This window comes from Brienomyrus brachyistius, chromosome 20 (genome assembly GCF_023856365.1).
Source record: "Brienomyrus brachyistius isolate T26 chromosome 20, BBRACH_0.4, whole genome shotgun sequence".
NCBI lineage: Eukaryota > Metazoa > Chordata > Actinopteri > Osteoglossiformes > Mormyridae > Brienomyrus > Brienomyrus brachyistius.
The window spans coordinates 10,543,585-10,570,339 of NC_064552.1; the positions used below are offsets into that span (position 1 = coordinate 10,543,585).

The 26,755-nt window shown below is 42.3% G+C and overlaps 1 protein-coding gene across 1 annotated transcript in view; it reads right to left on the reverse strand.

The window, feature by feature from the left end:
* pcdh15b (protocadherin-related 15b) overlaps positions 1 to 26,755 on the reverse strand; it is a 224,201-nt gene that overhangs the window by 116,398 nt on the left and 81,048 nt on the right. Inside the window, exons 3-5 of the mRNA XM_048987517.1 lie at positions 22,477 to 22,598; positions 14,151 to 14,165; positions 13,209 to 13,274 (exon numbers count right to left, since the gene is read on the reverse strand). Of these exons, the coding sequence (XP_048843474.1) occupies positions 13,209 to 13,274; positions 14,151 to 14,165; positions 22,477 to 22,570 (175 nt within the window). The 5' untranslated portion in view covers positions 22,571 to 22,598. The remainder of the gene's footprint in view (positions 1 to 13,208; positions 13,275 to 14,150; positions 14,166 to 22,476; positions 22,599 to 26,755) is intronic.

Here is a 26,755-nt window from a genome sequence, read left to right on the forward strand (position 1 = left end):
CTCCAGGGGGCGGTGACGAATATCTATGAGGAATCCGTTTACCCAAAAGCAGGACGAGTTTAAGAATGCAGCTACTTCCTGGCCTATAAAGAATGACTGGATCTGGTTAACAAAATTAATTATTTAATGGAAAAATCATTTTGACATTCTTAGCAGATGACAACAATCATTCATGATCAGGTTTTATTGAGATTCAGAGTAAAATGAAAGGCTGAATGCATGACTTTTGATCTCTTTGTTAACTTACTGTGATGTTCTTCTCATACAAGTACATCCTTTGATTCCTTTTTATTAAGAAAAAAAAGCTTGCAAAAAACATGAGAAGGTGAAGAGCCATATGTCTGATGCCAGTGTTTCTGAAGCCAGTCCTCGGGGAGCCCCAGACGGCCCACGTTTTCGCCCTCTCCCAATTCCCTGAAAGTTGAGAGGAAGCAAAAATGTGGACCGTCTGGGGCTCCCGGAGGACTGGCTTCAGAAACACTGGTCTATGCACGTCTGCAATAACTGTGATATTTCACAGAGTGGCCGGTATTTTTAAGCGTTTAAGTGAGCAAATCTCCAGTCTGCTTTTAACATAGTATCAGCCTCGGCAGGGAGCTGTCTGTAGAAGGCCGGAGGGCCCTGCGGTGGGGGTGGAGTGGACCGCTCACGGGCAGGCCCATCGCTGGCAGGCTCGCAGCTTGAGAAAGTGCTGTGCTGCACCCCCTGAGAAGGCCACAGTTAAACATGCCCTTCCGGCTGTTTAAGAAGGGCATTATCATTGTTCGGTGCACTGCAGAGAAACCGGGCAGAGATGATTTTGCTGCCCGCCAACTCGATCAGAAAATCAGCAATAATGGGAAGGAAACACAACGAGATGTGAATGTCGAGCCATTTAAATTCCAGATTTTCATAAATACACACAGAATGGTTGTATGATAGTCAAACCCTGTTAAATATTAAAAAGTTAAACAATACCGGGTCCATTTATTAAACTTATTAAGTTGGAATAACAGTACTGTCGTCTACAGAAGCTACTTTGAATTTAAGAATAATACTGTACTTATATATGAGAAGCCGACAACAAACTGAACAAGTTTTTAAAAAGCAATGTTTTTGGGGGTAAATTAGAGCTGCGTTGTGAAATATTTAAACCACACAATTTATAAATAAAATACTATATATAATATATAAACAATGGCGTTATTTGCATCTATAATGTAATCCCCGACTTTACTAACACATGCATATAAAACCAAAAAGATGGTAACAAATGATTTCAACAATTTACAATAAGTTGCCATTGCTAAACTTAAGTATACAGTATATTTACAAGTTGACTATAGCAGAAATGCCACATTTCCAACCCTGGCACGATTACTGCACGTCACACTACACTTAGTGCTGGTTAAACACCTCGCTGTGAAAATGTATTCCCAGAATACGGTGCTACTGGGGCCACTGGCCATATAATTGCATCGCAGATAGCTGGGCCATTTTGCTGACAGAAATAAGGCACAGCTGTTTCCATTCTGAAATTAATTGTTTCTGGATGTGCTTCAGAGAAATCCATGGCATTTAAGTGTATAATAAGGTTAAGTGTTTTAAACAATTTGGCCGCAGACTTGTTTTCACAATACATAATTCTATCATTCAGTCTACTACCTCAGTCAATGGCGTATGAAATTACATATTTGTACATTTGCTTGTACCTAAGGTGGAATTATGTCAGCCTCTCTGCTACATCGACGCATTGAAAATGGCTCCTGTGCTAGCTTTATGTTTGCATAACCACATAGCTCATGCTTTCCTAACACATACATGGTCTGGCGTAAATGACTGCAATGCCGTTTGCTTTCCACAATCTTAAAACAACTTAACAATTGTTTTGAGCATTAAATATAATTAAAAATTAATGTTAGCTTTGTAATGCGGTCTGTAGCCAGAAACTTTCAGGGTGGGAAGCTTTAATCCCATATCTGGTTCGATTTCTGTGGAGTTCGTTCTCTGCTTGTATAAACCGTTTCGCTCTGGGTGTCCAAACATGCGGTCTTCTATTAAATGCCCGTAGCAGGTGTCCTGTGTGGGACTGGCATCCCATCCAGTGTGTCCATGCCTTTTGCCATGGACATTCGGGGACAGGCTCACCGTGGCAGTACGCAGCACGCAGCTTGATGCATTAATTCTGGTTCCCTCTATAAAGTGTAAACCAGGGGTGTTATAGCTATAGAAAAGAAATCAGAGGCTAAGTCAGGTTTACACTTACAGGTTTCTTTTTTTTTGAAGTAAGACTGTCATCGGGAAAAAAATACTCAGGGCTACAGCCCCGAGTAATCGGACCTAATGACACCCATGTTATAAACTCTAACAATTATAGTAAATGTGACCATAATCCCAGTCTTGGGTGTCTGTCTCAGTGTTACTTGCGGCGTGTTCATCATGCAAAGAGACAAATGCAATTTTACATGGATCCCATTTTCTGCCACTGCAGGATCCAATGATTAGTTTCTAAGTCCAGGTGACAGATGCCAAGAGCAAAGACCCCTAACCCACCTGCTCAGTCCCACCTCCTGCACCCTCCCAAGGAAGTGCCGCGACTTCTACTCTTTTTACATTTCCGAGGTTTTTATGCAACCCAACCCCACAAGCTCCCAATATCCCCCCCACCTTTATAACACCGGGCAAGTACAATTATTATTGCACTTCATCATTCGACGGAAAAGGTGAATGAAATTCAAAATGGACTTTAAAATGTACTCTTAATAAATGCCTTTAGTGTGTCTTACAGATTTCAAACCTTCGCTTTGTGTGCGGCTCAGATTTTTTAGACTATTGCACCATTATTACAAGCTGAGTTCATTACCTTTCCCAGGGACACAATAACAGGGGCCTTTTGGGATTGAACAGGGGATGGGAAACAAGGAAGGTATGAATAAAAGGGGTGTGCAAAACCACAATGCATTATAATTATAACGAGATGACAATTACACGTTGCTAAATTGCCCGTAGGTGTGCGTGTGAGAGTGAATGGTGTGTGAGTGTGCCCTGCGATGGGCTCCGGACCCCCAGCGACCCAGTAGGATAAGTGGTTTGGAAAATGGATGGATGGATGGATGGATGACAATTACACCAGATGTGGAAAGGCTATACCCCAAACATACAGCTATGATCAGCTGTATTGGTAATAACAAAGGCCAGTCAAAACCCAGAACATCAGCAAAATGGCAACCAGTGCCAGAAAAGGTCAAATCAGCACCTAAAGTCAAAAACGTGGAAGGCCAGACATACAGAAGAGCACACAAACCTCCGATAGCATGGCGAACGGCAGCATCGCAGCGGCTGCAACCCTCCCCTCGCGGCATTGTTTCAGAATACAGAAAACGGATATCGGGCCTCATGGCGGATGTTAGGGGGGTGGCCAGGTGGAAAACCTGGCCCGAGGATTCCGGACCGGAGAGGGTTTATGAGATACAAGACAACCTGGAATAGAACACTGAGAACAAGTAGAATCGGAACAAAGGAAAGACGGATCTGCACAGAACGCAATATGGGGAACCCCCCGGTTCTTATACGCAAGGCCCCTGGCTACGATTAACCTGCTGAAACTCTTTATTTCACATTTTAGCTTTATCGCTTATGCTCTCCTCTAAAGCACAGGTGTCAATTTCCAGTCCTGTGTAGCTTAGCTCTTTCCCTGTTCCACCACAAATGATTCAGCTGAAGAGCTGTCTAGTAATTGGCACAAGGAGGTGCAAGGAGTAGAATCAGGTGTGTTAAATGAGGGGAAACCCAAAAATGTGCAGGGCTCTGGCCCCCCAGGACTGGAGTTTGACACTCCTGCTCTAAAGTAATTTATAATTCCTAATCATCAGTACAGTTGGAGATGTTACCCGAGCAGTTCAAATGAAGCACATCATTTAAGAGTACCACAGCGGGCTACATCCAACTGCAGAAACCTTCTAAGGGGGCGCGTCCTTAATCACAGAGAGCAGGCACTGAAGGATCTCTGCTGTTTACAAAGTATGCAAGCTGCTTAGATATGAGTGGTGTCTGCTTCAGCAGTAACATGCAGATCATTCCTTATGCTTCCCCGCTTCTCATTAATGCAACATGTTCAGATGCACTGATGCAGCCATTCTTCCAGGCCCCGCCCACCTGCGGCCTCCGGGCTAAAGCGCGGCCGCGAGCTTGTTAGTAGCTAATTTAAGAATACTTGTCACGCTGGAGTGGGGAGGGAAAGGGGGCAGCACTAGGGACAGCACTTTGTCACCGGCCTGCATGGGCTCTGAGGTCCGCTAAATGGTTAATGACGAACTCTGTGTTGCCCTCACACACAGCACCAAGAAACACACATGCTGAAGCACCGTTAACATGAAAACTATCCTTCATCAAAAAGACGTTCATAGATAATAAGATTTTAGTTACTACATTTTATAATTTCAGAAAAATCATTTTTCCATATTGTTTATCCAGCACAGGGTTATTGATGGTAGTTGGGGTTAGCAAGTCTGCGAGATTGTCAAACTGAATATTAGTACTGAGTTACAGGGTCTCAGTCATCGATGAGGATGTCATGACAGAGCAGTTTAGCCGTAAGTGCATTTTCTCAAATGCTGTATTAGGTTTTTTATGATTTTTGCGTTTTCCATTCATGTTAGTTTGGTCAGCTCATGGGATAAATCACAGTTTGTTTCAGTTATCCATGCATGCTGAGTTTTATTCATGATATGTCAGCCTTCCAAGAATCTGATAAGGGATGGAGCCTGTCCCACCAAGCGTGGGACACAAGGTCACACTGGATGAAAATTTTTGTTAAGAAGACACAAAAGAGAAGGGAGGTGGGTGTTTTGTTTTCTGGCTGGAAGATCACATTCACCTTTAATAAACACTGAGCACCCAAAGGTCTGAGCTAACCACAACCAATTCTAACAGGAATGAATAGCAATAATTGTTTTTCAAAGGTCAAAAATAGGAAAGTAAAAATTGTTTACTGAAATATTTATAAACTACTTAAGAAGTTTTTTCTGTCTATTTACCTCTCTATGATTTGCGGGATGTCCCTTTGAATCACGAAAGCCTGAATATTAAGCCTTATCTGTGAAATGTGCTCCGCTATTAGAAAACACGATGCCATGTTGTACCAACTCCAAAATGCTTAACTGAGTGATGACAAAAATCAAAGGGAAAATATTATATTTAGCTCTAAATCCAGTACATGGTTGTGCTCAGCCTGGGGCCTATACTTTGGGCACAAGGAAGAGGACACCATGGATGGGATGCATGCCGAACCGGTTTAAAATACCTAAGGAGCAGAGGTATACCCTTCTGCATCACCCTCCGCATCCTTAAAATCCTCACGTCCAAATGCCTCCACACTTCCAGTAAGAGTACCAGGTACCAGCCAGCATCAACAGGAAGAGCTCAGCCAATGAACAAGCAGCAACAGTGCAATTCCAGCAGAAGGACGTTTCTCCCCCCTCTCACCAAGACATATTTCACAAGTTTTACAAGCCCATAAACACCCCCCCCCCCCACCCCCGTGGATTCAGGATACATAAAGAGAGGAAACAGGAGACACCGGCAGCGATCTCTGCAGCGCGGAGCTTCCGGACAGCCGCTTCACGCGCCAGCGCCAACGCCGGAGAGCTCGCAACAGCGGGTGTAGCTGTTACCAGCACCGGCACCACTCACCCTGGCCGCTCCCGCCGTAATCCTCACGAGCGGCAGGTGCGGGCGACTAATCCGCCACTTTTATCCACTCTTGAGTGACAAATTTACCTTTTCATTACTGCCAGCGGGAACGAGCCCATTGTTTCAAAGGCGCGGCGCTCTGCTCCCAGAGCTGCACAAATGGCAGTCTCCAAATCGCACGCGGGCCATTCCGAGGAATTAGCACGCTTTCGGGAAGCCGTAACGGTGTCAGGAGTCCCAGGCAGCCCTTTCGGATTAACAAGCAGTCGTTTCATGATTCCACAGTCAGCAGGACTTCAGAATCACAAGGCAATTACTTAGGAGTTAGGGCCCAGCAATGCTTAATTAAGTGAAAAAAATAATTCTGAGGATGGATATTCGATTATCCTAAACAAAAAAACAAATGCTTTTTACTCAACTGGAGTTTTGAATACTCCTAGTGTCCAGCCAAGCATTCCAAAAAAGAACCTTAAAAATGCTAATCTAGTCTGCAATAGATTCACCTGTAGACATTTAAATCACTTGCACAGTTGGGTAGAATTGCTAATATGCTTTTGTCTTGGGGCATAAAATTATCACATGATAAACAACAAGTAAATCACTGGCTTTTGAATGAAATTTTGTAGAAGGGAAAAAATAGCCCTTGCAGTGATGGAAATAATACTATTAAAATGCCACATCACATTCATAGGATGGCCATCTGCATCGTTGTAGCTGCGTGTTACTGTTATTAGACTAATTAGATAGAAAGTGAATGAAGGAGCATAAAAGATGGTGGGGGTGGCAGACAACAAGGCAGGTTTATTCTCCTCCCCCGCTAACTAAAGTGTAGCTTATTCTGAAGGTTTGAGAAGCCTCCTCTGATCTTTCATGCACACTTCACTCTGAGCCCTTCATTTCATATTGTACGTTCCCCTGGCTAGATCAATGACTGATGTGCTTCCCCGTGGTATGACAATTGATTTCAGGTCAATAAGAAGGCCCTCACTCTCTGTCACTGTCGCTTCTGTATCCTGTGATACGGCGGGTTTTTCAGGGGGCCCTCTCATTGGCCGGAATAATTTTTCAGCTAACTCCCTCCCCTTTGCCTGCTGAGCTGCCTTCTCCGAAGCAAGTCTCCTCGGAAGGAAAATAGATGCAAACTCCACCGTACGCACCAGCCAGTGACCTTCCACCCTCCTCGATCAACATACTGGGGCCTTGTGCAGAATGTCACCACGCCTGCCCCGGCCCATGGTGAGAGTATAAAAGGCATAATACGAATGTAACGAGCAATCATTACCGCAGAATCGGTAGCTGCTTCTTTAAAGGGCCTGCTGAACACAAGATGAAATGAGTAATTTAACTGGCTTTCATTGGGGCCAGTTTTCCAATAACTCTTTGCTTTATGTGACTTGGCGACTCATAAAATTCACCTTCCTTAGTGTAAAATCCAGGGCAATAACTTATTTACTTTTAAAGTTTTTCTTCTGAGGCTTTGTTAAAAGAACGGGGGAAGGCTTTACTTAGCAGTAGATTCCATTACCACATTGTACATCTTACTGCATTTTTGCTCACTATTCAGTGACTTTTGTTGACAAAAGAACACACCTACAGTACTGTGCAGTCACAGAAAGTGCTTAAAGCTATTCAACTAGGTAGTGACTGTATATTTGCTAAAAAAAAAAAAACACTATTTAGCATTAGAACATAAGCAAATCTACAACTAATTTGCTAGATGAACCAGAATTTCTTCTCTTCTCCAAAAAGTTAGATATCTTGGATGGCTAGATGAACACCGCTTCAGTTCCCAAACCTCTCCTCAGGGGCACCTCAGCCGTTCCATGTATTCATTAAATTTCATCACCAGCCCTCTTAATTAATTTACTTAATTAGTTAAATAACGCCATGAGGTATTGATTAGCCAAACGAGGTGAGGTAGTGGTCGATTTGAAAAATGCATGGGGTGCAGGGCTGCATGATATCACGTCACGATATAATCGAGATATGTGCAGTAATCCCCAGGGCTTTAAGTAACGGGCGTAAAAATCTGTCCAGGCGCTGGATTTTCAGAAGATCGGTAGTACATCTAAATTATTAATGACATGCACACTGTGACACCTAAAAGTTACTAACCTGTAAAACTGTGTTGTATACTTATGATAATTAAATTCGGGTAGTGGAGCACGGCCCATGCTACGGTCTTGGTACATCATGGAAGCGATAAGCACTGAAGTGCTGGTGAAGAAAGGAGCAGCTCAACAGCCACAAGGGAGGAGATCTTGTGGATAAACAAGGTAAAAACGGCGTCGGTGGTGTGGCGGTACTTTCTGCAATTTAGAAGGTACCACTTTATAACAAGATAACCTTTTGGCACTTGTCAAATAAAATAAAAAAGAAAAACTTGTTAAAAATTGTCTTTTAATAATTTAAAGTGTTACAACCTAATTAATAACCAGATTATAAACCATTCTTAAACCCTTTATACTGTATGGGTAGACTTATTGTAAAGTGGCACCATTTAAAATCGGACACGTTTATTAAACAAAAGAATATGCTGAATTCATACACATCTAACCTTTGGGCATCACAATATTCTTCTCATTAATATTTTAGCCGCACTACTAATCGGCTTATCAAACTGCGGCCATAAGTTAACCTCCGTATAGCGCCGAAAGCCGGCTCCCACTTTTACAACCATCATCTGAAGTGCTGGTGATTATTGCACATGCATGATATAATTGCGATGTGATATCGTGCAGCCCTACAAGCGTGTGATGGATGGTCACTGCAGATACTGGGGTGACTTTAGGAGAGGATTCGAAATGGCTACACTAACACACTTTGACAGACACAATATCATAGTTTTACACCATTTTACAACCTAAGTAGATAATTTAAGCATCATTTTCTTTGACTGCCTAAGACTTTTTCAAAGCTCTGTCCATATATACATTTACATATTCTCTTTCAGCTGCAGAATCCTGAACAAGCAAACCCTAACCCTAACCCTTACCATCATCATCGCCATCATCGTCTTTATCATCAAACACCCTTCCATTCTCCTGTTAAGGATCACAGTGGCTGGAAGCCAAGCACGTCAGGCAAACCTCTTCCTCCAGGGCCACGGGCTTCAACTTCTCCTTATCAAGCCAGATAAATCCCCTCCGACGTGCCCTGAGTCTACCCTGGGGCCCCTACCTAGGGGGTCGCTCCTGGAGTGGCTCCGTTAGGAGCTGACCGGGTGGCATCCTTGCAAGACTTCCATTTTTCCACAAGCACACCTTTACCCAAAAAAAAATTGCGGACTTGCTACTGATCACGAATCAGCCACTTTAACTTAATCCCACATTGGTCAGGAAAGAGAAAACAAAATCAGTTCCTCTGAAAGCTTTATTAGAGCTCTGAAAGGACAATGGTTCTCTTTCACTTATTCACAAGCCTGTCACTGACAATGCATCCTATGCAGGGAACCAACGACAGCCATCAAGCAGAAAATGAAACACAGAAGCATATTAACCCCAATGGAAAACAGTGAAAACCCTTAAGAAGTGTTCCAGCGTATTTGTGTGCTTGTTTGTTGATTAATCTTAAGCCCACAATGTGCATGTTTGAAAGGTTCTTTTTTCATTGTTTTAATTAACCAAATGAATGCACAGTACGCTCTATTTCTTTAGAGAATAGTCTAGTTTGATGGATACTAAACCATTTTGGTTCATGTCATGTATGGATGGTAACAATACAAATTGTTTTCCTGAGGAACATTCTTGTTCTCCTTTAAATTAGGGCTCTCAGTCTTCCTATGCAAGACAGCTCATTGAAGCGAACTACAAAAATAACAAACTCCTATCCACAAACCTCACTGAACCACACACCTGCCAAATATCTTTTTCTTTAAAGGTGATTACATTTTTTTTTTTCATCTGAGAAGGGATTAACCGATGCGTCGTTGTGTAGTTACTAGGTGAATTGGAGTCCGTGCTGTGAGTTACAAGGACCCTGATAAAAAGCCATAAAATGTAAATCTTTTTTTTTCCGGCCTGGCGCAGACAATAGAAACCTATTATGGCAGCTGATATCTAGACTAATAAACAGATCATTATGGGTCATTTCTCTCTCAGACACAAAAAGCAACTGTCTTTGCTATAATCAACATGTTCAAGGGGGGGGGGGGGAATCCACACTCTGACGTGAAGTCAGCAAGAACGAGTCCAGTGCTCAGACCCTGCATCTGAACTGAAAGGTAGTGCAGTGAGACAATCATTCTTAAACAACCAAGATCTGAAGTCATTCCTCATCCGCGGCTTAGGTTGGGCTCTAGAGTGTCTTAAAAGAGGGAAAAAAGGGCTCTCACAACATAGTCAGCTTGTTCTGTGTGACTGCTGAACTAACATCTATTTCTTTCCCTGAAACAGTAACGGTGTGTGAGATCCCAGAGCTCTCCTTAACAGCCATGGTTGTATACCATCTTATACGTCCGTATGATACATATTGCCTATGCACTGTTGTGCTCTGAATGGGATGTTTACTCTGCCCCCGTCTAGGCCAAACAAGTAAACATGCTGCAAAAAGAACATCTGTAAAGGAACATCTCAAGGTAACTACTCAGTAACAACTATTAATACTGGGACATCTAACAGCACATGGAGGGAAGAAATCCTATTATCTGTGATATGTAATATGTTTGAGAGCATAAATAGCGCGCATGGTAAATGGTAATTGCTTTAGACGATAAAAATAGACAGACAGTCCACTTTACATTCCATGTCATGCTCGCATCTGTGGAGTTTGATCAAGGGGGATGGAAGCACTGTGGCCAGACAACTGGGACCAATATCCGAAGTAAATTACTAGTTTATGATGAAACATTCTCAGGCAGCCTTCAGAGTGGACCCCCGAAGGCCCCGCTGAGCATAAGGGGATGTTCATCAGTTGCTTATTAATAAAAATACATTTTAAACCTGCCGTCAGAATTACATGCCGGAGAATGGGGTCAGGAAAGCATTCTCTGAGTTTTTAGAAATAATTAAAAGCAAGGGGGTTCTGAGGAAACATGCATTTGGGAGGGAATATTATGTCATCTTCTGCTATCTAAAGCAAGTGCACTTATAATGTTTATATTACGTTTCCATTTTGGTCATTTTAATTAAATGACGTTAATGAAAGCAGGAGTGTTTTATCCATCAGCACAGTACCGGACCCTTTCTGCTATGCTAAAAAGTACAAAAGAAAGAGCAAAAAATATACGTGTTTTAAAATATAGAGGGATGCCGCCTTCTAATCGATCAGCTAGGCTAATGCGCAGCTAATGGCCGCATGTCTATTCGTAAAGGATGAGGACGTTCCTCTCTGCCCAATCACGTCACTAAAGGCCACTTCAGCAAAGCAGGCAGCGCCGTTTCCTTTCATTTGGCCCAGGAGCAAGACGACCCACGTCGAAGACATACAGGTGAACGGCGCTTCAGTATCGCCAAGGCGCCAAACAGTGAGAAAGCAAAATAATAAAGGTGTCGCGTCAAGTGCAAGCTAATGAGAAGGACTCCATGTCTCTGAGCTTGCCGTTCATTAAACCGTTTTAACCTGGCATACAAAACACCTGCAGGGGGAAAAGGCAGTTTTGCACCTGCTTAATTACGTGACGCTTCCGACAGCAAATCGCGGCTGCAACTCCAAACCAAACCGGCAGTCGTGAGGGAACAAGCGAGCTCCGGAGAGGCTGGTAATTAGCAGGCCGCAAAGCGAGCATCCTGGGTGTAGTTCGCGGCGGACGGTGCCTCTGACCTTCCTTCACACTTGTCAGCTGTATCACTACCGCCGGCTCGTAATTACAGCTACGGCTGATGTGGCCACCCCACCCGCGCGCCTCAACCATTCCGATCGACAAAGGGGAAATATTTATTCCATAATGGGCTCCCTCACCGCGATCCCATGCTGAACGCCATCTGTACTGCGCCCGCCCCACCCTGCGCGAAGAAGCTAGGGAGATCATCCGAAAAGTGGAATGGAAAAGTACGAAGAAAACAACTCTGCTAATTAGCGTTAAAGACGCAAAGTCGACGTGTCCTGTTAGCAAGCTCATTCTGACCTCCAGAGAGTGATTTCCACACCTCCGTCAGAAAGGAAGAATCTGGCGTGCGCCTTCGATTTCACTGAGTACCGTCCAAGAAAGTTTTCTCTGACCTCAATGATGGAACATTAATAAAAAAAATATCCATCCATCCATCTTCCAGCTGCTTATCCAGTAAAGGGTCATGGGGGAGGTATACCGCCGAGTACGGGCAGTCCATTGCAGGAAACATACATACGCAGACTCGTACACTATCAACAACACTGGGGCCCCAATTCTCATAACTACGTCTTTGGCCTGCTGGTGAAAAGCAGAGTAATGCATGCGATATGTATACTCTGCGCACGCAAGTGCGTGCGCACGCACACACACACACACACACACACACACACACACACACACACACACACACACACCCCTACCACTTCTAAGCATATTTTGTGAAATTCAGTTCAAAAGCTTTCTGCCAAACGACTTCTGAAGCAGGGAGTCGTGGCACTGTATATATTTAATATCATTCAAAAGAGAAAACACTGAAACATTTTCCCTTGAAATGAAAAGGAAGCAAAATAATTATATAATTATATATTTTCCGCTGTAGCTCAGCTTTTTATTTTGTCCCCTGTAGGGTATTAAAACAAATTAGTCAATTTCCTACATTTGCAACACAACTTTTTCCATGAACCATCCTTATGAATGTGTAATGAAAATAAGCAAACCGGATCCTGTACCGCTGAGACCTTACAGCACAACATTTACAACACAACATTACCTCTAAACTCTCCTTATGGATGTGTAGTGCAAATATGCAAACTGTATTATATACCATTTGGGACTTTACAACATGACATTTACAACACAACATTTCCCCTAGACTGTCCTTATGAATGTGAAGTGCAAATACACAAACCGGATTACGTACCATTGGGACTTTATAACACGACATTTACAACACAACATTTCCCCTAGACTGTCCTTGTGAATATGAAGTGCAAATACACAAACCGGATTACGTACCATTGGGACTTTATAACACGACATTTACAACACAACATTTCCCCTAGACTGTCCTTGTGAATGTGAAGTGCAAATACACAAACCGGATTACGTACCATTGGGACTTTACAACATGACATTTACAACACAACATTTCCCCTAGACTGTCCTTGTGAATATGAAGTGCAAATACACAAACCGGATTACGTACCATTGGGACTTTATAACACGACATTTACAACACAACATTTCCCCTAGACTGTCCTTGTGAATGTGAAGTGCAAATACACAAACCGGATTACGTACCATTGGGACTTTACAACATGACATTTACAACACAACATTTCCCCTAGACTGTCCTTGTGAATGTGAAGTGCAAATACACAAACCGGATTACGTACCATTGGGACTTTATAACACGACATTTACAACACAACATTTCCCCTAGACTGTCCTTGTGAATATGAAGTGCAAATACACAAACCGGATTACGTACCATTGGGACTTTCTTCATCAATGGCTACGATAGTGGCAGGGGGCCCCGCCCTGGAGAGCTTACATTCTGAAAATGAAGAATAAATAGGAAACACACATATTTCATTTCATTCTACATAATTATTCTCTAAAAACTCTACATCTCTTTCAATGCAATTTCATAGTAACATGTGACAGAACTACATGGTTCAGTCTCCACTACAACCCCCCCCCACCACCACCTCATGCAATACCTCGTTGTTCTGTACAAATATATCACCCATTGCATGTCGATTATTATGTTTATTGCAACATTTCTTGCACATTTTCTAGTTATCAAAAACACTACCATTGTTGTATATCAGCTAGACTGCATGTAACCATTATTGTATATATCAGCCAGACTGCATGTAACCATTGTTGTATATATCAGCCAGACTGTATGTAACCATTGTTGTATATATCAGCCAGACTGCATGTAACCATTGTTGTATATATCAGCCAGACTGCATGTAACCCTTGTTGTATATATCAGCCAGACTGCATGTAACCATTGTTGTATATACAGTATCAGCCAGACTGTATGTAACCATTGTTGTATATATCAGCCAGACTGCATGTAACCATTGTTGTATATACAGTATCAGCCAGACTGCATGTAACCATTGTTGTATATATCAGCCAGACTGCATGTAACCATTGTTGTATTTGTCTACTATATGCATGTTGAGCAGCCGAATTATTACACTGGAGAGTCATTGACAAACAAAGGCACATTCCCTGTGTGCGACCATACTCGGCCAATAAAGCTGATTCTGATTGTCCACAAAGCCACCCCAGGGAGCTGAAGGCTTTGTACCGCGGCCTTGTGCAGCGTGGGACGGGGTTCATTTACAGCTAGAGTCAGTTCAGATGAAGGGAAAGAAGTGACAGTGAAGGAATAGGAAGAGATCTATTATCTTACCCTCATACTGCCAGTCTGGAGTCAAAGTTAGTGACGATCAGTGGGAAGAGGAGAGGCAGCGGAAGGATGGAAGAGAAGAGAAGCATGAATTGTTGTTTTTAAAGATAATAACAGTTTAAAGAGTAAAGCATACAGCAGGCAAAAGAACAGGAACATAAACACATCATTTGCTTCACACATGTAAAACATTTTGATTTATCACAAATACAACCGTAGTAGTCACACATATAAATATGCATCAGAGCAGCACAGTACTGTCCTGAACTTGAACTATCCCATGTCTGGCGGTAAATACGTACTACGGCATTTACTTTATTCCTAGTGCGAAATAATATATGAATGACAAACAGCAAGCACATTTTTTTGAGCATGTTACTGGTAATCCGTGCAAGGTAGTTAAACGCGACACATAATATTGTGCTTCAGTACATAATGGAGGCCTGTTGCAGAAAGGGTGCTGAACATTTTACATTGTAGGCGTGGAGGCCAAACCAATGACACGTTTAATGGAAGGCGGACTGATGTCAAGGGTTTGGACAGTTCAGGCTCCGGAATCCTTTTATTCGCACACAAGGACTCATTCATTAAGCTGCAGCATGTAGTTATTCAATCCAACAGCACAGATAACTCACTGAAAGCATGAACATGGTCCTCATGTTTTTCACGGTACTATCTCTAGGAAGATCGATAAAAGTGTGGGATGGAGGGAACGCAATGTACTGCATGTTGGAGCCCACGTTGGATGTCCAAAGGGCTGCGATTTCATTCCACTGCTTCCACTTGAGTGCTTGGAGACACATAGACCTTCACAGGAAATGTAGGAGGGCGATGGCCCAGCACAAATCACACAGAACGGAAACTCCAGTGTCACGGAATTCACAGTAATGAAGATCGCTGGCAATGGGTGGGAACGGATTTCCCTGACGATTCGCCAAATTAAAAGGCTTCTCTCTGCCTGTGTTCCGGCGCCACCTTATTATGCCTGGCCGACTGCGACAACGAAAAAAAACACTGACATTGCCCCATAACAGAGATGCTCCCTCCTCCTCCGGTTACAGAGGGGTCAGCCTGACTCAGCTAACAGGGGGTTACGCGGGTTATACTGGACTGCAACAAGATGTTGTGTTTAGGGCATAAATACTCAAGGCATCAATCTCAGAATGAATTTGCATCGATTATCCAGCTGAACCTCTTTGTGCCAGGCATCTGATAAAGGATCTGTTTAACATCCCTGACATTCTATACCCTTACTAGCCAGTTGTGTCACTGACATCACAATGGTTGCAAAAACAGAAACCGCTCTCATCAAATATGCATCTGGGAGACGCCATCGCAACAAGGACAGTGCATGAACTGAAAAGAAACAAATGCACAAACCGCAGTCACATGTCTATGCAGCGCAACACAGAAATAATTTAAATTAAGCTGACAAAATGTGCGCTTTGGCGTCGAGATGACCCAAGTATTTGCATGGCATGGCAATTATAAGCATTCCGTGTCTGCAGCTCACGCCATAGAAAGAATTTCAAGAGAACACGTGATCAGTCTGGGCACCACCAGCAGAGCTCACATCAAGATCAAACCCTATTATCCTCACACTAGTCCTTCCAGTGCACAGACAGTGCCTGCGGTGGTAGATCAAACTGCTCCCTTGTTTCCTTTCACAGAGTAAAAAATAAAGCGAGGCACGTCCTGTCAATGGCGCGTGAAGAATCCCGACATCAGGATTCTTCCAGAAAGTGCACACATTCTGACTAAGAACGTCTCCCTCATTGTAAGGTGACCAATGAAAAACAGTCACAAAACATATAAGTTCCAGCACTCCAGAGTCTGTAATGGACTCTTATGCACTGACCACTGTCTGCTACCATCCCTATCCCAACAAGAACCACAATGCCGGGGCGAGGGCAGGGATGAAAGAGGCTCGCTGAGTTTTGAAAGAAGTTCACAAAGAGTCCTGCGCCCGTTTGAGTCTGTGCGCCCTTTGCAGTCTTCGTTGTCCCTGCCATGGGAATAAGCCGTGTAGTAATTACACCAGTCTTGCCTACAGGCTCAAGCCTATCAATGATTCAGGTAGGACTGCTTTTAGCACAAACTCTAACTGTAGCTATCCTTGAGGAAACACAATAATAAGTTTTAAATGCCCTTGTCAACACATCTTTAGAAAAATTACAATGTATCCAAAGATGAACGCCTGGAGCCATACTCATCTTCCAACAAACGAACCATGATCACACAAAGCCCGTAGCTGCTGTTCTCCATCATCAAGACATTTTCATTGAAGGCAAAATATTGCACGTCTTATTTTACCTTCTCTAGACTCCATAGTCCAGAGCTGCATCACTGCCTTCTTTGAGGGGATTCTGGAAGAATTACCACGAACCACTAACAATCTGTTCTGTGTCGGAAACACCTAGCAAAGCCCCATAAAACCTAACTGTTCGATTAGATGTTAATTAGCGAGATTATTCCGCAGTGTTTCCGTGTCACAGCAAAGTGACTTTTTTGTGGGGCCTGCTTCTTGGCGTCACTTTTTATCTCGGTTTCCACCATGATTCTTCAACGTTATACATGCCACAGACTGCCAAAGGACAATAACGCCATGATCACACTGCAATTACGCAACAGTGCAAAACAAGCAAACTAACACGGTAATTCAATGCTGCGTATCCATTTACACCTCTGATCGCTTTCCGGCTTGTCCGGCGGGGCCCGAGTTGGATGGGCGGAGGGAGACAGGAAGAAGGGAAGGCAGGAGGAAGAGGAGGAACAAGCTGGGATTACACAGAGAATGTCATGCTACTCCAGCTACCAGCACGACACCGCAAAGTGGCACGTGGGTCATGTCTTATTGTGTACATAACTGGCACCAAAACGGACATGTGACCAGTAATCACACAAAAGACAAAATATACAGACATATCTGCTTATAGGTGGTCATAGCGTAGGGTCAGCCACCACGCAGCAACTAGAGGTGAAGAGTGTGAAAAGGTTGGGACGACGCACATCCTTCCAGCTCTACAATGTTTAACAGGCTATGTCCATCAGAGCACCATCTTCCGGCTATAGGACAGGGGCAGTTAGCTACATCAAGGTATGGACAGACGGATCCACAGAAACCTTCAACAGATATCACACAACTGTAATCTTCTCATTACACCCCAAGCATGAGACCCCTCTAGGGTGACAATGATTACACGCAACACTGAGCTGACCCAGTATCAGAATGACAACACTGGGCACAATTTTAAATGAAACACTAATGGCTACATTCATGAACAGAATAGAAGGGCGGAAAGGATCCAACCACTCAACTCCGCATCGGATGTGAGCGCTGCACATCTGCTTTTGTTCATATATTATCTTAAACTGACCCATCTGCAGGAATAATCTCTAAGAGTGACAGCATACATGACCCTCTGATGTCTGCAATGACATTACCATCACGGAGCATAATCACCTCAGAAAGCAATAAGAAAGACAATGCATATAAATCTGAATGAATATGTACTAAAGCACACAGAGGAAAGGGCATACAAAAGCCTGCACTTTAAGATAAAATCCTTCCCCACACCGACGATGCTGGTCTTTTTGTTTAGATTACCGAGGAGCCTGATTCAATGGGAACAGGGTCAGTCTGCATGGTGCTTGGCACACTTCAGCTCATCCGCAGAGGATTCAGTCAGTCACTTCAACAAGCACATACTGTAGACATCAGACATCATAGACACCATATAACAAGCATCTGCAGTAATAATAGCCAGAACAAACCGGTCTGGCTTTACAGCACACACACCATGACAAAATCAAGGAGGAGATTTATGTTGTGGGTTCATACTTAAATTCTAGCATGGATGCAACACAGAATAATCAATTTGGCACAAACTATGTCTACAACCGCGAGGATGAAATGGTAAGGATTAGCCTCCTTTACCTCCCAAACTACAGCGACAGTTAACCTGCAAAGGTACATAATGTATTTCACCAACTGACTGGTAAATTCCTTGTACACTATTTTGGTAATAGCTGAATTAGAATGCATTCAAGCTGATATTAGACCACATCGGCGATTAAATACTGTTACAATGATAATAAATGAAAAATCATATTGCAAGGTATTCATTTCAACAAGCCAGATATCAAAAAATAAATAAAAATATATATACATATATAAAACTGTAACATTCTTATACACAATGAACATAAGTCAGTCACATACTGAATATCTGAATCTTCCCTTGTCAGCAGTGCTGGGAAATGATATTGAATTTGATATTAGGGCTACCTCAGAGTACAGGATTTATTGATAGATGCAAGATTTATATGTTTACTGGCTGTCATTAAACATAAAAAATTGCAGGTGACTCCTGATATGAACTAAACCTGGTCCCGTGAAAATCTGGGCTGTGAATATCATTAGTCAGAGGAAAATTCCACAGATCTCCACTATTCTTGCTGAGACAGAAAGGTGAGCCTCCAGGGAGAAGAGCTCTGATGTCCAGGACCGGCAGGTCACGGAAGGCAGCAGAACTGGCTAATGGACATGGAGCAGACCCATGCTCTCCTCAGGGAGAAGCCCAACCCTCCGAAGACCTTGTTCGTGATGCTGTTATGCTGAGCTGAAACTGCTCGACATTCATGCTCTAACCAGCCCGGGGATACACAAAAAAGGGGTTGTTTGCTCAGGGATGTTCAAATCAAGCTGGTAACAAACTCAGCTTTGTTTAAGAGCACCCGCTCGTGGCTCCTACACACCTTCTATTACTGCGTTCTGAAAGGAGATGAGAATGAGAGGGGGGGGGAGTGAAAGAACAGGGAGTACGGGGATGAATGCGGCGTGCCCTGATTTACCCTCAGGGGGGTGCCGGCGCGGCAGCGAGGACCGATTCCTGGGAGGTGAAAATCAGCTTGGACGGATTTGCCACAAACAGGAACTAGCAGGTGCTCAGGCAGCCAATTCAGAGCCCAGTCAAGCCCAACATGATCCCGCTGATCGCAGTGCAGCTGATTAAACATGCCGGTATGATGGTAATAACCGGACAGTCTTTGATACCTTCCAGCGAGCCCGGATTGCACCAGGAAATTGTAATGCTAAACAGGTGCACACATAAATGTTTAACGCCGAGCGGCAACAAAGGAAGATAAACTTCTGAATATAACAGAGCTCTGCGGCAGGAGTAGCTGGTATTGCGAGCACCTTGACTGTATGTGGGCAGTGTGGCACATAGACTGCTTTGTAGGAATTTTAAAGCGGGTGATGTTCGGTGAAAGGGTCACACGTTCCAATGGCAAGAAATGCAGCAAGTGCAGGAAACTGACCGGGCGTAAGAAAATGTGCCAAAGTGTTGGGTATAAATCCACATACAGATCCTCCCACTGATTGGCAAAATAAAATAATGGCGGACCAGTTTTTTACAGAACATCACACTTTCACTGAACAAGAAGTTTACTGTTAAAAAGATACAGTGCAATCAATGCAGTGTAGCCAGTGTAATCTGTCACTGCAGTATTATTGGGTTTGTAAAATTACGTATTTTTTTGTTCAGCATCTTTCTAGGGGAAACGCGCAGGTAAAAAAAATGCGGTTACGCGGCGGGGCTGCAGTTCGCTTGAGCCGCGGCGCCGCCACTTCATTGCGAAACTAAATTTATAGCTATTTAATTAAGCAGGAAGAGGAAAGCGTGGCGATATCGGCGCTAAGTGCGGGTGAGACCGAGACGACTTTCTGGACAGCCGCCATGTCCTTTGTGCAATTGGAAGCTTTGCTCTTAAGATTATCGCAGAGAGTAATGGCCACTGGCCATAAAATAGGTACATATACTGTAGACCCCCCTGTGCACCCCCACTGTAACATTGAAGGAGATGCCCCTAGCAGAATATGACCGACTGGCAGGGGGTCGGCAGGGGCTGATGGATCTGGAGTGACCTGGCCACACAGGTCATGAGTCGGGGAAGAACTGGCAGAAATGCTCCGGTAATCGCTTCCATTCGGTTCCATCATTACGTCACTTCATATTAAAAGCAGACAGATCCGTGCACACGCCCTGGGTCCCACTCAATGCTCATCGAAGACGTAATGTCCATTTGCCGACGTGCATTAGCCACTGCTGTACACAAATGATTCGGTTTAATGCCATTTAAATGCAGCGTAACACCCATAGGCAACTTGTAAAATATATGTTATAATATGCTCAGTCTTACGGTAGATGTCATGAGGCATTAACAGATCGTAATGAGTGATGCAATGAGGGAATATGTGTAAGTTAAATTGTCACGATTAATGAAATCTGAGTGATGCTCCCGTTTAATACAGAAGTAGTCAGAATACGGTCACGTGATGCTCTTCACTGACGTGGTGGAATGCAGTGCGCAGTCACTGGACCAACCGGACACAAAAATCCACAGCTTATGTGTTACTCGAAATGTACTCGTATAAAAACAGATTACTGCAAGAAACTTTCGTCTGGCTGTATTTTGAATGTACAGTAGTGTATATATATATATATATATATATATATATATATATATACATATATATATATATATATATATATTCTTTCTTTTTTTCTTTTTGCTTTTTTTTAAACCTTGACATTCTGTTTTTTTAAGGACATGTTTTATAAAGTTTCCCCAAGCAAGAGGAAAGTGCATCAATAAATCAATAGTATGCTTCAGAATATTTAACTTCATTACGGCTTTGGTTAGAAGCAAAGACATTTGCACCCTTGACTTCACTAACGGATACTAACATATGCTTCACTGGGTCAACTCTTCCCCATAAATTCAAATTTAATTTAATACGTATAATATCCACCAGTGGGCAGAGGCTAACAGAGAGAAAGAAAGGACTGGTTTCAGATCACTGCAGCAGAACTGCACCGGAGTTCTCTCTGGGGAAACAAGGGAAGGATGTTTTCTCATCCAAGTTAACGCAAAAAAAATCAAACTTAATATCAAAAACACTATTAATGTCATGTGGAAACACTGCGGAAATCATAATTCTTCATTAAGGCGTTTAACATTTCTGAATGTCATGTTTTAAATGAAAATAACCTTAACTTTACAGTTAGAAGTCTGGCTAAAAATTAGGTACTGGGTGTCATGGGAACAACACCCATGAAACATAAGGAGGTCTTACACCCCCCTCAAGGACACTGCTGTTACCATCAGCAGAACGGCTGACCTCTTCTGGCCCAAATGGGCAAAAATCATGACCCCGCCACTGCTTGGCCATGGGGAATGTTCACAGGATGCATTTCACTGCTCTCAGGATGAATCCCTGCTCCTCTGAGAAGACTGATATCCCACCCCTTCGAAATCAACAACAGTAGGGAAACACTGGACCCTTCTGAGTGTTTTGCAAACTTGGCACCACTGCAGTGCTATATGGTGAAAACCTTCCTTACAATTCTCTGAATACTAATTCTCTGTGCTCAGGACGCCTTTTATTGCATACATTTACAGCAGTTGTGCTCCAGGACAAGTCACTCTGGACAAATGTGCCAGCTCCCTAATTAAATGACTTTACAGCGTTTGGCCAATAATTTGTCCTTCTTTAATGCAGCATGCAAGCAATACACCCAGATTTTTTTGCGCTTTGCTTGGACCATCTTAAGAAATTGATACCATAGTTAAAAAAATGCATATCAGTATCTTTGCAATAAATAAGTAAAAGCTGCAAAATAAACCAATAACCTATACGCATTCCTATAGCGATGAACCATGCCAGCATTGCTACTTACTGAAATTGCGACAAAATGTTTCACGTAGGAGCGGGCGATATGGCGATATGGCCATAGCATCATTTTACGATATTTTTGGTTTGAATCACCATCCACGATACAATCAAAATTTGTTTCATTTGTTTATAAACCAACCACATTATGACGTTTGTAACAATGTTAATTAACCATTTAACCACTGAACCGGCAATTCTACCTTTACAAGTAACATTCAATGGTGTTTATTTGCCAGTTCAGATTATTGGGAGGATTACAACCACCCCCCCTCCCCCCAACCCCCCACCCCTCATAACTTATGCTCGGTAACACTGCTTGCAGAATTCTACTCAGGACTTGACATGACTAGTGCGCAAGTATGCATGCACCGCATAAAACAATATTCATGGAAACGTCTCGTCACAAATGCGTACTTATGTGCATTTGAGCTTTTATGACAATAAATTACCGCGGATTTTAACCTTTATATGACTAAAGACATACTGCTCTGTCATAGTTCATCATCGTGGATATGGCTGCGACCGGTCAGCATAAATTATCATTACATCACCCACATTGGCTTTGATGAATAGTACGAGATAACCTACCTTCAGTGTTATCCTGAGAAGAACTAAAGGCAACCACACAAAGGAGTCCAAACCCAATCCCCAAGCACCTGAAGGCCCGCGATGCTGGCAGCATTTTCCGTGAAGCGTCACTGTGCGTTCAGCTGAGGGAGAGGAAAAAGAGGAGATCACACTTATTTACCGATCGCACAGATGCCGTTCTGCTCGCAGAGACTTCAGTTTCCACAATTAAATACACGTTTCAGGAATGTGTTATTTATGGATATTTGAAACATTACAAATGGACTTCATTTAAAATCTGTCTACTGATAAAAAAAAAATAGAGAATTTATTTATTGTCGTGTCAACGGAAACTTCCATTTGAAAAATACATTAACAGAGATGCAATTACTTTGAAAACTGCAGTCTACATCTTTAATTGCTAAAACATATCCGTGAATTATACAAACTATTTTAAACTGAAAAATGGATACGGTCACTTTTATCAAGACAAATTAGATTGCATAAAGATAGATACTGGCAACCGGTATTTTAAAACCGTTTCAGTAACTTAAGAGCTTATGAAAAGGAATTACACTTAGTTTACCACAGTGAACATTCCACGATTGTGTTTCAGAACATCAGTATGGAAACATTCTTAACACAGATAATCACGGTTGACCTCCTCTATTTGAAACAGCACTGTATTGAATAAGTGGTTAAGGCAGATGGATGGATGGATTGTTCATTGACTTGAAATGAACCTATATTGCTACTATTCACCATTTATAGATTGAGTCTAGGTAATATATAAGTATTTGTACAGTATGCGCCAAGCGACTAAGTAACACTGTAATATTTAAACAAAACAAATTACAACAAATTCAAAAGGTGGCGTAAAGCAAGACAAATACAAGGGATAAAAACACACAAAATCAGTCATCCAATGGTTTCCTTGCAAGCGTTCCAGCAAAACCCGACTTCAGATACACGTCCGTTTTAGACAGCAGCACGTTCTGCACAAAGAACAGCTACCAGCACTTGCTTTCACTATCGACTTCCAATAAGCAAATGGTCCGGGACACCGCTTCTCCGGGCCGCTGTAATCCCGGGAAGTAACAGAGACAACAACTGGCTCATTGTGCCAATGCCAGGATGTCAGCAAAAGCATGGAAAGCGAAAAGAACATCCACTCCTCCACTCCCACACACAGCTCACATACCCAGATAGAGATATTCTGCAAATGTTTCCAGTGGCTACAGTGCAAATCTGCTTTGGCTTAAGAACACACAATACCTGCATTACAATTCCCAGCACATGTGCACATGTAAATGAACATGAAAGCAGAAAGATAACAACAAGCGCTATTATATAATGGCTCTAAGGAAAATACAGATGGTAAAAAACAAAATCATTATTACGATTAATGCATGACTATTGCTGCATGCTGGAATCGACATAGGAGTACCATAAGAGTGTAAAAGTCATTTGTTATAATAACTGTGCTTCCCTATATTGTGACTGTAATCTTGTGGCAGTTCCTACATTGTAATCCTGTGGCACTCTCTACATTGTAATCTTGTGGCTGTCTCTACAATGTAATCTTGTGGCAGTCTCTACATTGTAATATTGTGGCACTCTCTACATTGTAATCTTGTGGCAGTCTCTACATTGTAATCTTGTGGCAGTTCCTACATTGTAATCCTGTGGCACTCTCTACATTGTAATCTTGTGGCTGTCTCTACAATGTAATCTTGTGGCAGTCTCTACATTGTAATATTGTGGCACTCTCTACATTGTAATCTTGTGGCAGTCTCTACATTGTAATCTTGTGGCAGTCTCTACATTGTAATCTTGTGGCACTCTCTACAATGTAATCTTGTGGCAGTCTCTACATTGTAATCTTGTGGCAGTCTCTACATTGTAATCTTGTGGCAGCCTCTACATTGTAATCTTGTGGCGCTCTCTACATTGTAATCTTGTGGCAGTTTTTACGTTATAATCTTGTGGCACTCTCTACATTGTAATCTTGTGGCAGTCTCTACATTGTAATATTGTGGCGCTCTCTACATTGTAATATTGTGGCACTCTCTACATTGTAATCTTGTGGCAGTCTCTACATTGTAATTTTGTGGGACTCTTTACAATATTTTCAATATAATGAATCCACCCAAAATGAGATGTAATGATCTGGATGATACTGGAAGGAAATCAGAAATATTTCAGTACTGGGAATATCAGAGGGTGCTATTTATAAACCTCAAGTTAGGATAAAGGCTCGGGGTTATGTCTAATGAATGAAAAACTACAGGAGGTGATAATCTCTCACACTGAGAAAGACATCCTGCTCTGGAGGAAGTTCCCAGAGTCAGGTTCAAAAGTTGTCCCTTTATTCCTTTATTAAATTACTACATTTTCCTCCCCAGACAGTGGGATTGTTTTACATATTAATTTTATATTCCATTAATTTAGAAATACGCCCACATTGGGACATTCCCTGCCTCTCACTTCCAAGACAATTTTATAAATAGTCATGTTTCTGACACATACATTATATTTTGAATTCATATTGTTGCACTACAGATCCTGGCAATTCAGCTAAAGGAAGGATCTCCATTTTGTCCAAATGTTATACAACGAAAAAGCAGTTTTTTCATACCAGACAGTAATATGTTCCTGCTTTCAGGATTTTTCTTCTCGCTTAAACTAAATATATTGATGAAACCGAGTGGCACATTTCACTGTAACTGTTGCATTGTTTAGAGAACCTGCTCAGGTATATGTGCAATGGTGTGTAAATCACGGATAGACAACAAGAATGAGTAACAAAGAATCCAACATCAGACCTACATAATGCCTTTGCAAGCTATCTCTCATAAGTGCTAAAAGATTAAAAACGGTAGGTTACTATTAATTCCAACTACAAAGTGTCCTACAAAGGAATCATATAACGTTAATGCACATTGCATCACACTTTTATAAGTGTGGTTATAAATGATTCATGGCATCACCATGGAGGTCTACAAGTCGTACATTTTGCCAAAATGAAAAGTGTTACACAAAATTGGATTTAGAGAGAGGGTTAACAAGTAACAAATAAATAAAAAAAAATACAAGGTCAATGTCTGGCAACAGAACATAAATGGAAGCATAAAAATGAGCAGAGCAAGTCTGCTGCTTTGCAAGAAACGGGAAAAGTAAATGGAACAGCCAGTGATCCCCCATCCCCCATTCTCCGCTCTGAACTCACATCACTGTGAATCTGACAGGATCCGGAAGGTAATGGGCCACATTAAACCTGTTAAAACACCTTATCCATTTTTGTCTCTATTGTTTCACTAACCCAGTGCCATTAGGCTGCCACACTGTCCTCAGCATACAATATATTGAAAGTAATGGAGCGAAGAGTAATCCTGGTATGCTGGAGCAGGAACTAGCACTGATAGATTACAGGAACTAGCATTGATAGATTACAGGAACTAGCACTGATAGATTACAGGAACTAGCACTGATAGATTACAGGAACTAGCACTGATAGATTACTCACATCCCTAATTAAAAGTCTACCAGTAATACAGCAGCAAAAGCAGGATTTACATGAGACAAAACTATCTCTCTTCTTCTAATCTCCTACAGAGGACACCTTTTCTCCACAGTTTCTGCTACTGCAAAATTCCGCTCCTCCCCCTCCCCCCACCATGAAAAGGCACGAGAGCATCTCAGCTATTTAAACCGAACATAAAGCCACAATGGTATGTGTGCATCAGACCCCACAGCGAACTAGATTCCTATACAAACGTACGCACAGAATGTGCTGATTACCAAATCCTGAATTTATGCATGAATGAAACGGGCAAGGCCTCAAGTCTGGTATTAAGCCTGAGCAATATCATTTAATGACTCTGAAAAAGGGCTTAATTGTTGGAACTTCCTATTGGACATTTGGCAGTCGTTCATTAAAAATTTTGTGCATGCCTGAGGGTTCAGTGTTGCGGGAAGCGAAGGCAATGAGCTTGGCGGCGGTGAAGGGATGTGTTCGGAATAGCAAAGAAATAGTTAAAACCTGACACCCTTTAGGGCCTTTTATGAACACATGCAAACAGAGTGGTCCGTCGCACCATTAAACATTTGTGTTTCAATTATGACGCAACCTGCAAATTAGAATAAACCCTGTGCAAGCAAACTGTAAAAATTCCTTAAATAAATAATTAATTTTCATTTATTCCATGCTGAATTGCGTTCAAAATCACCAAGATAACTTAAAAACACAAGTGAAACTGGTACAATAAAACTGCAATGCCTGACATCAGGATTCAGACGA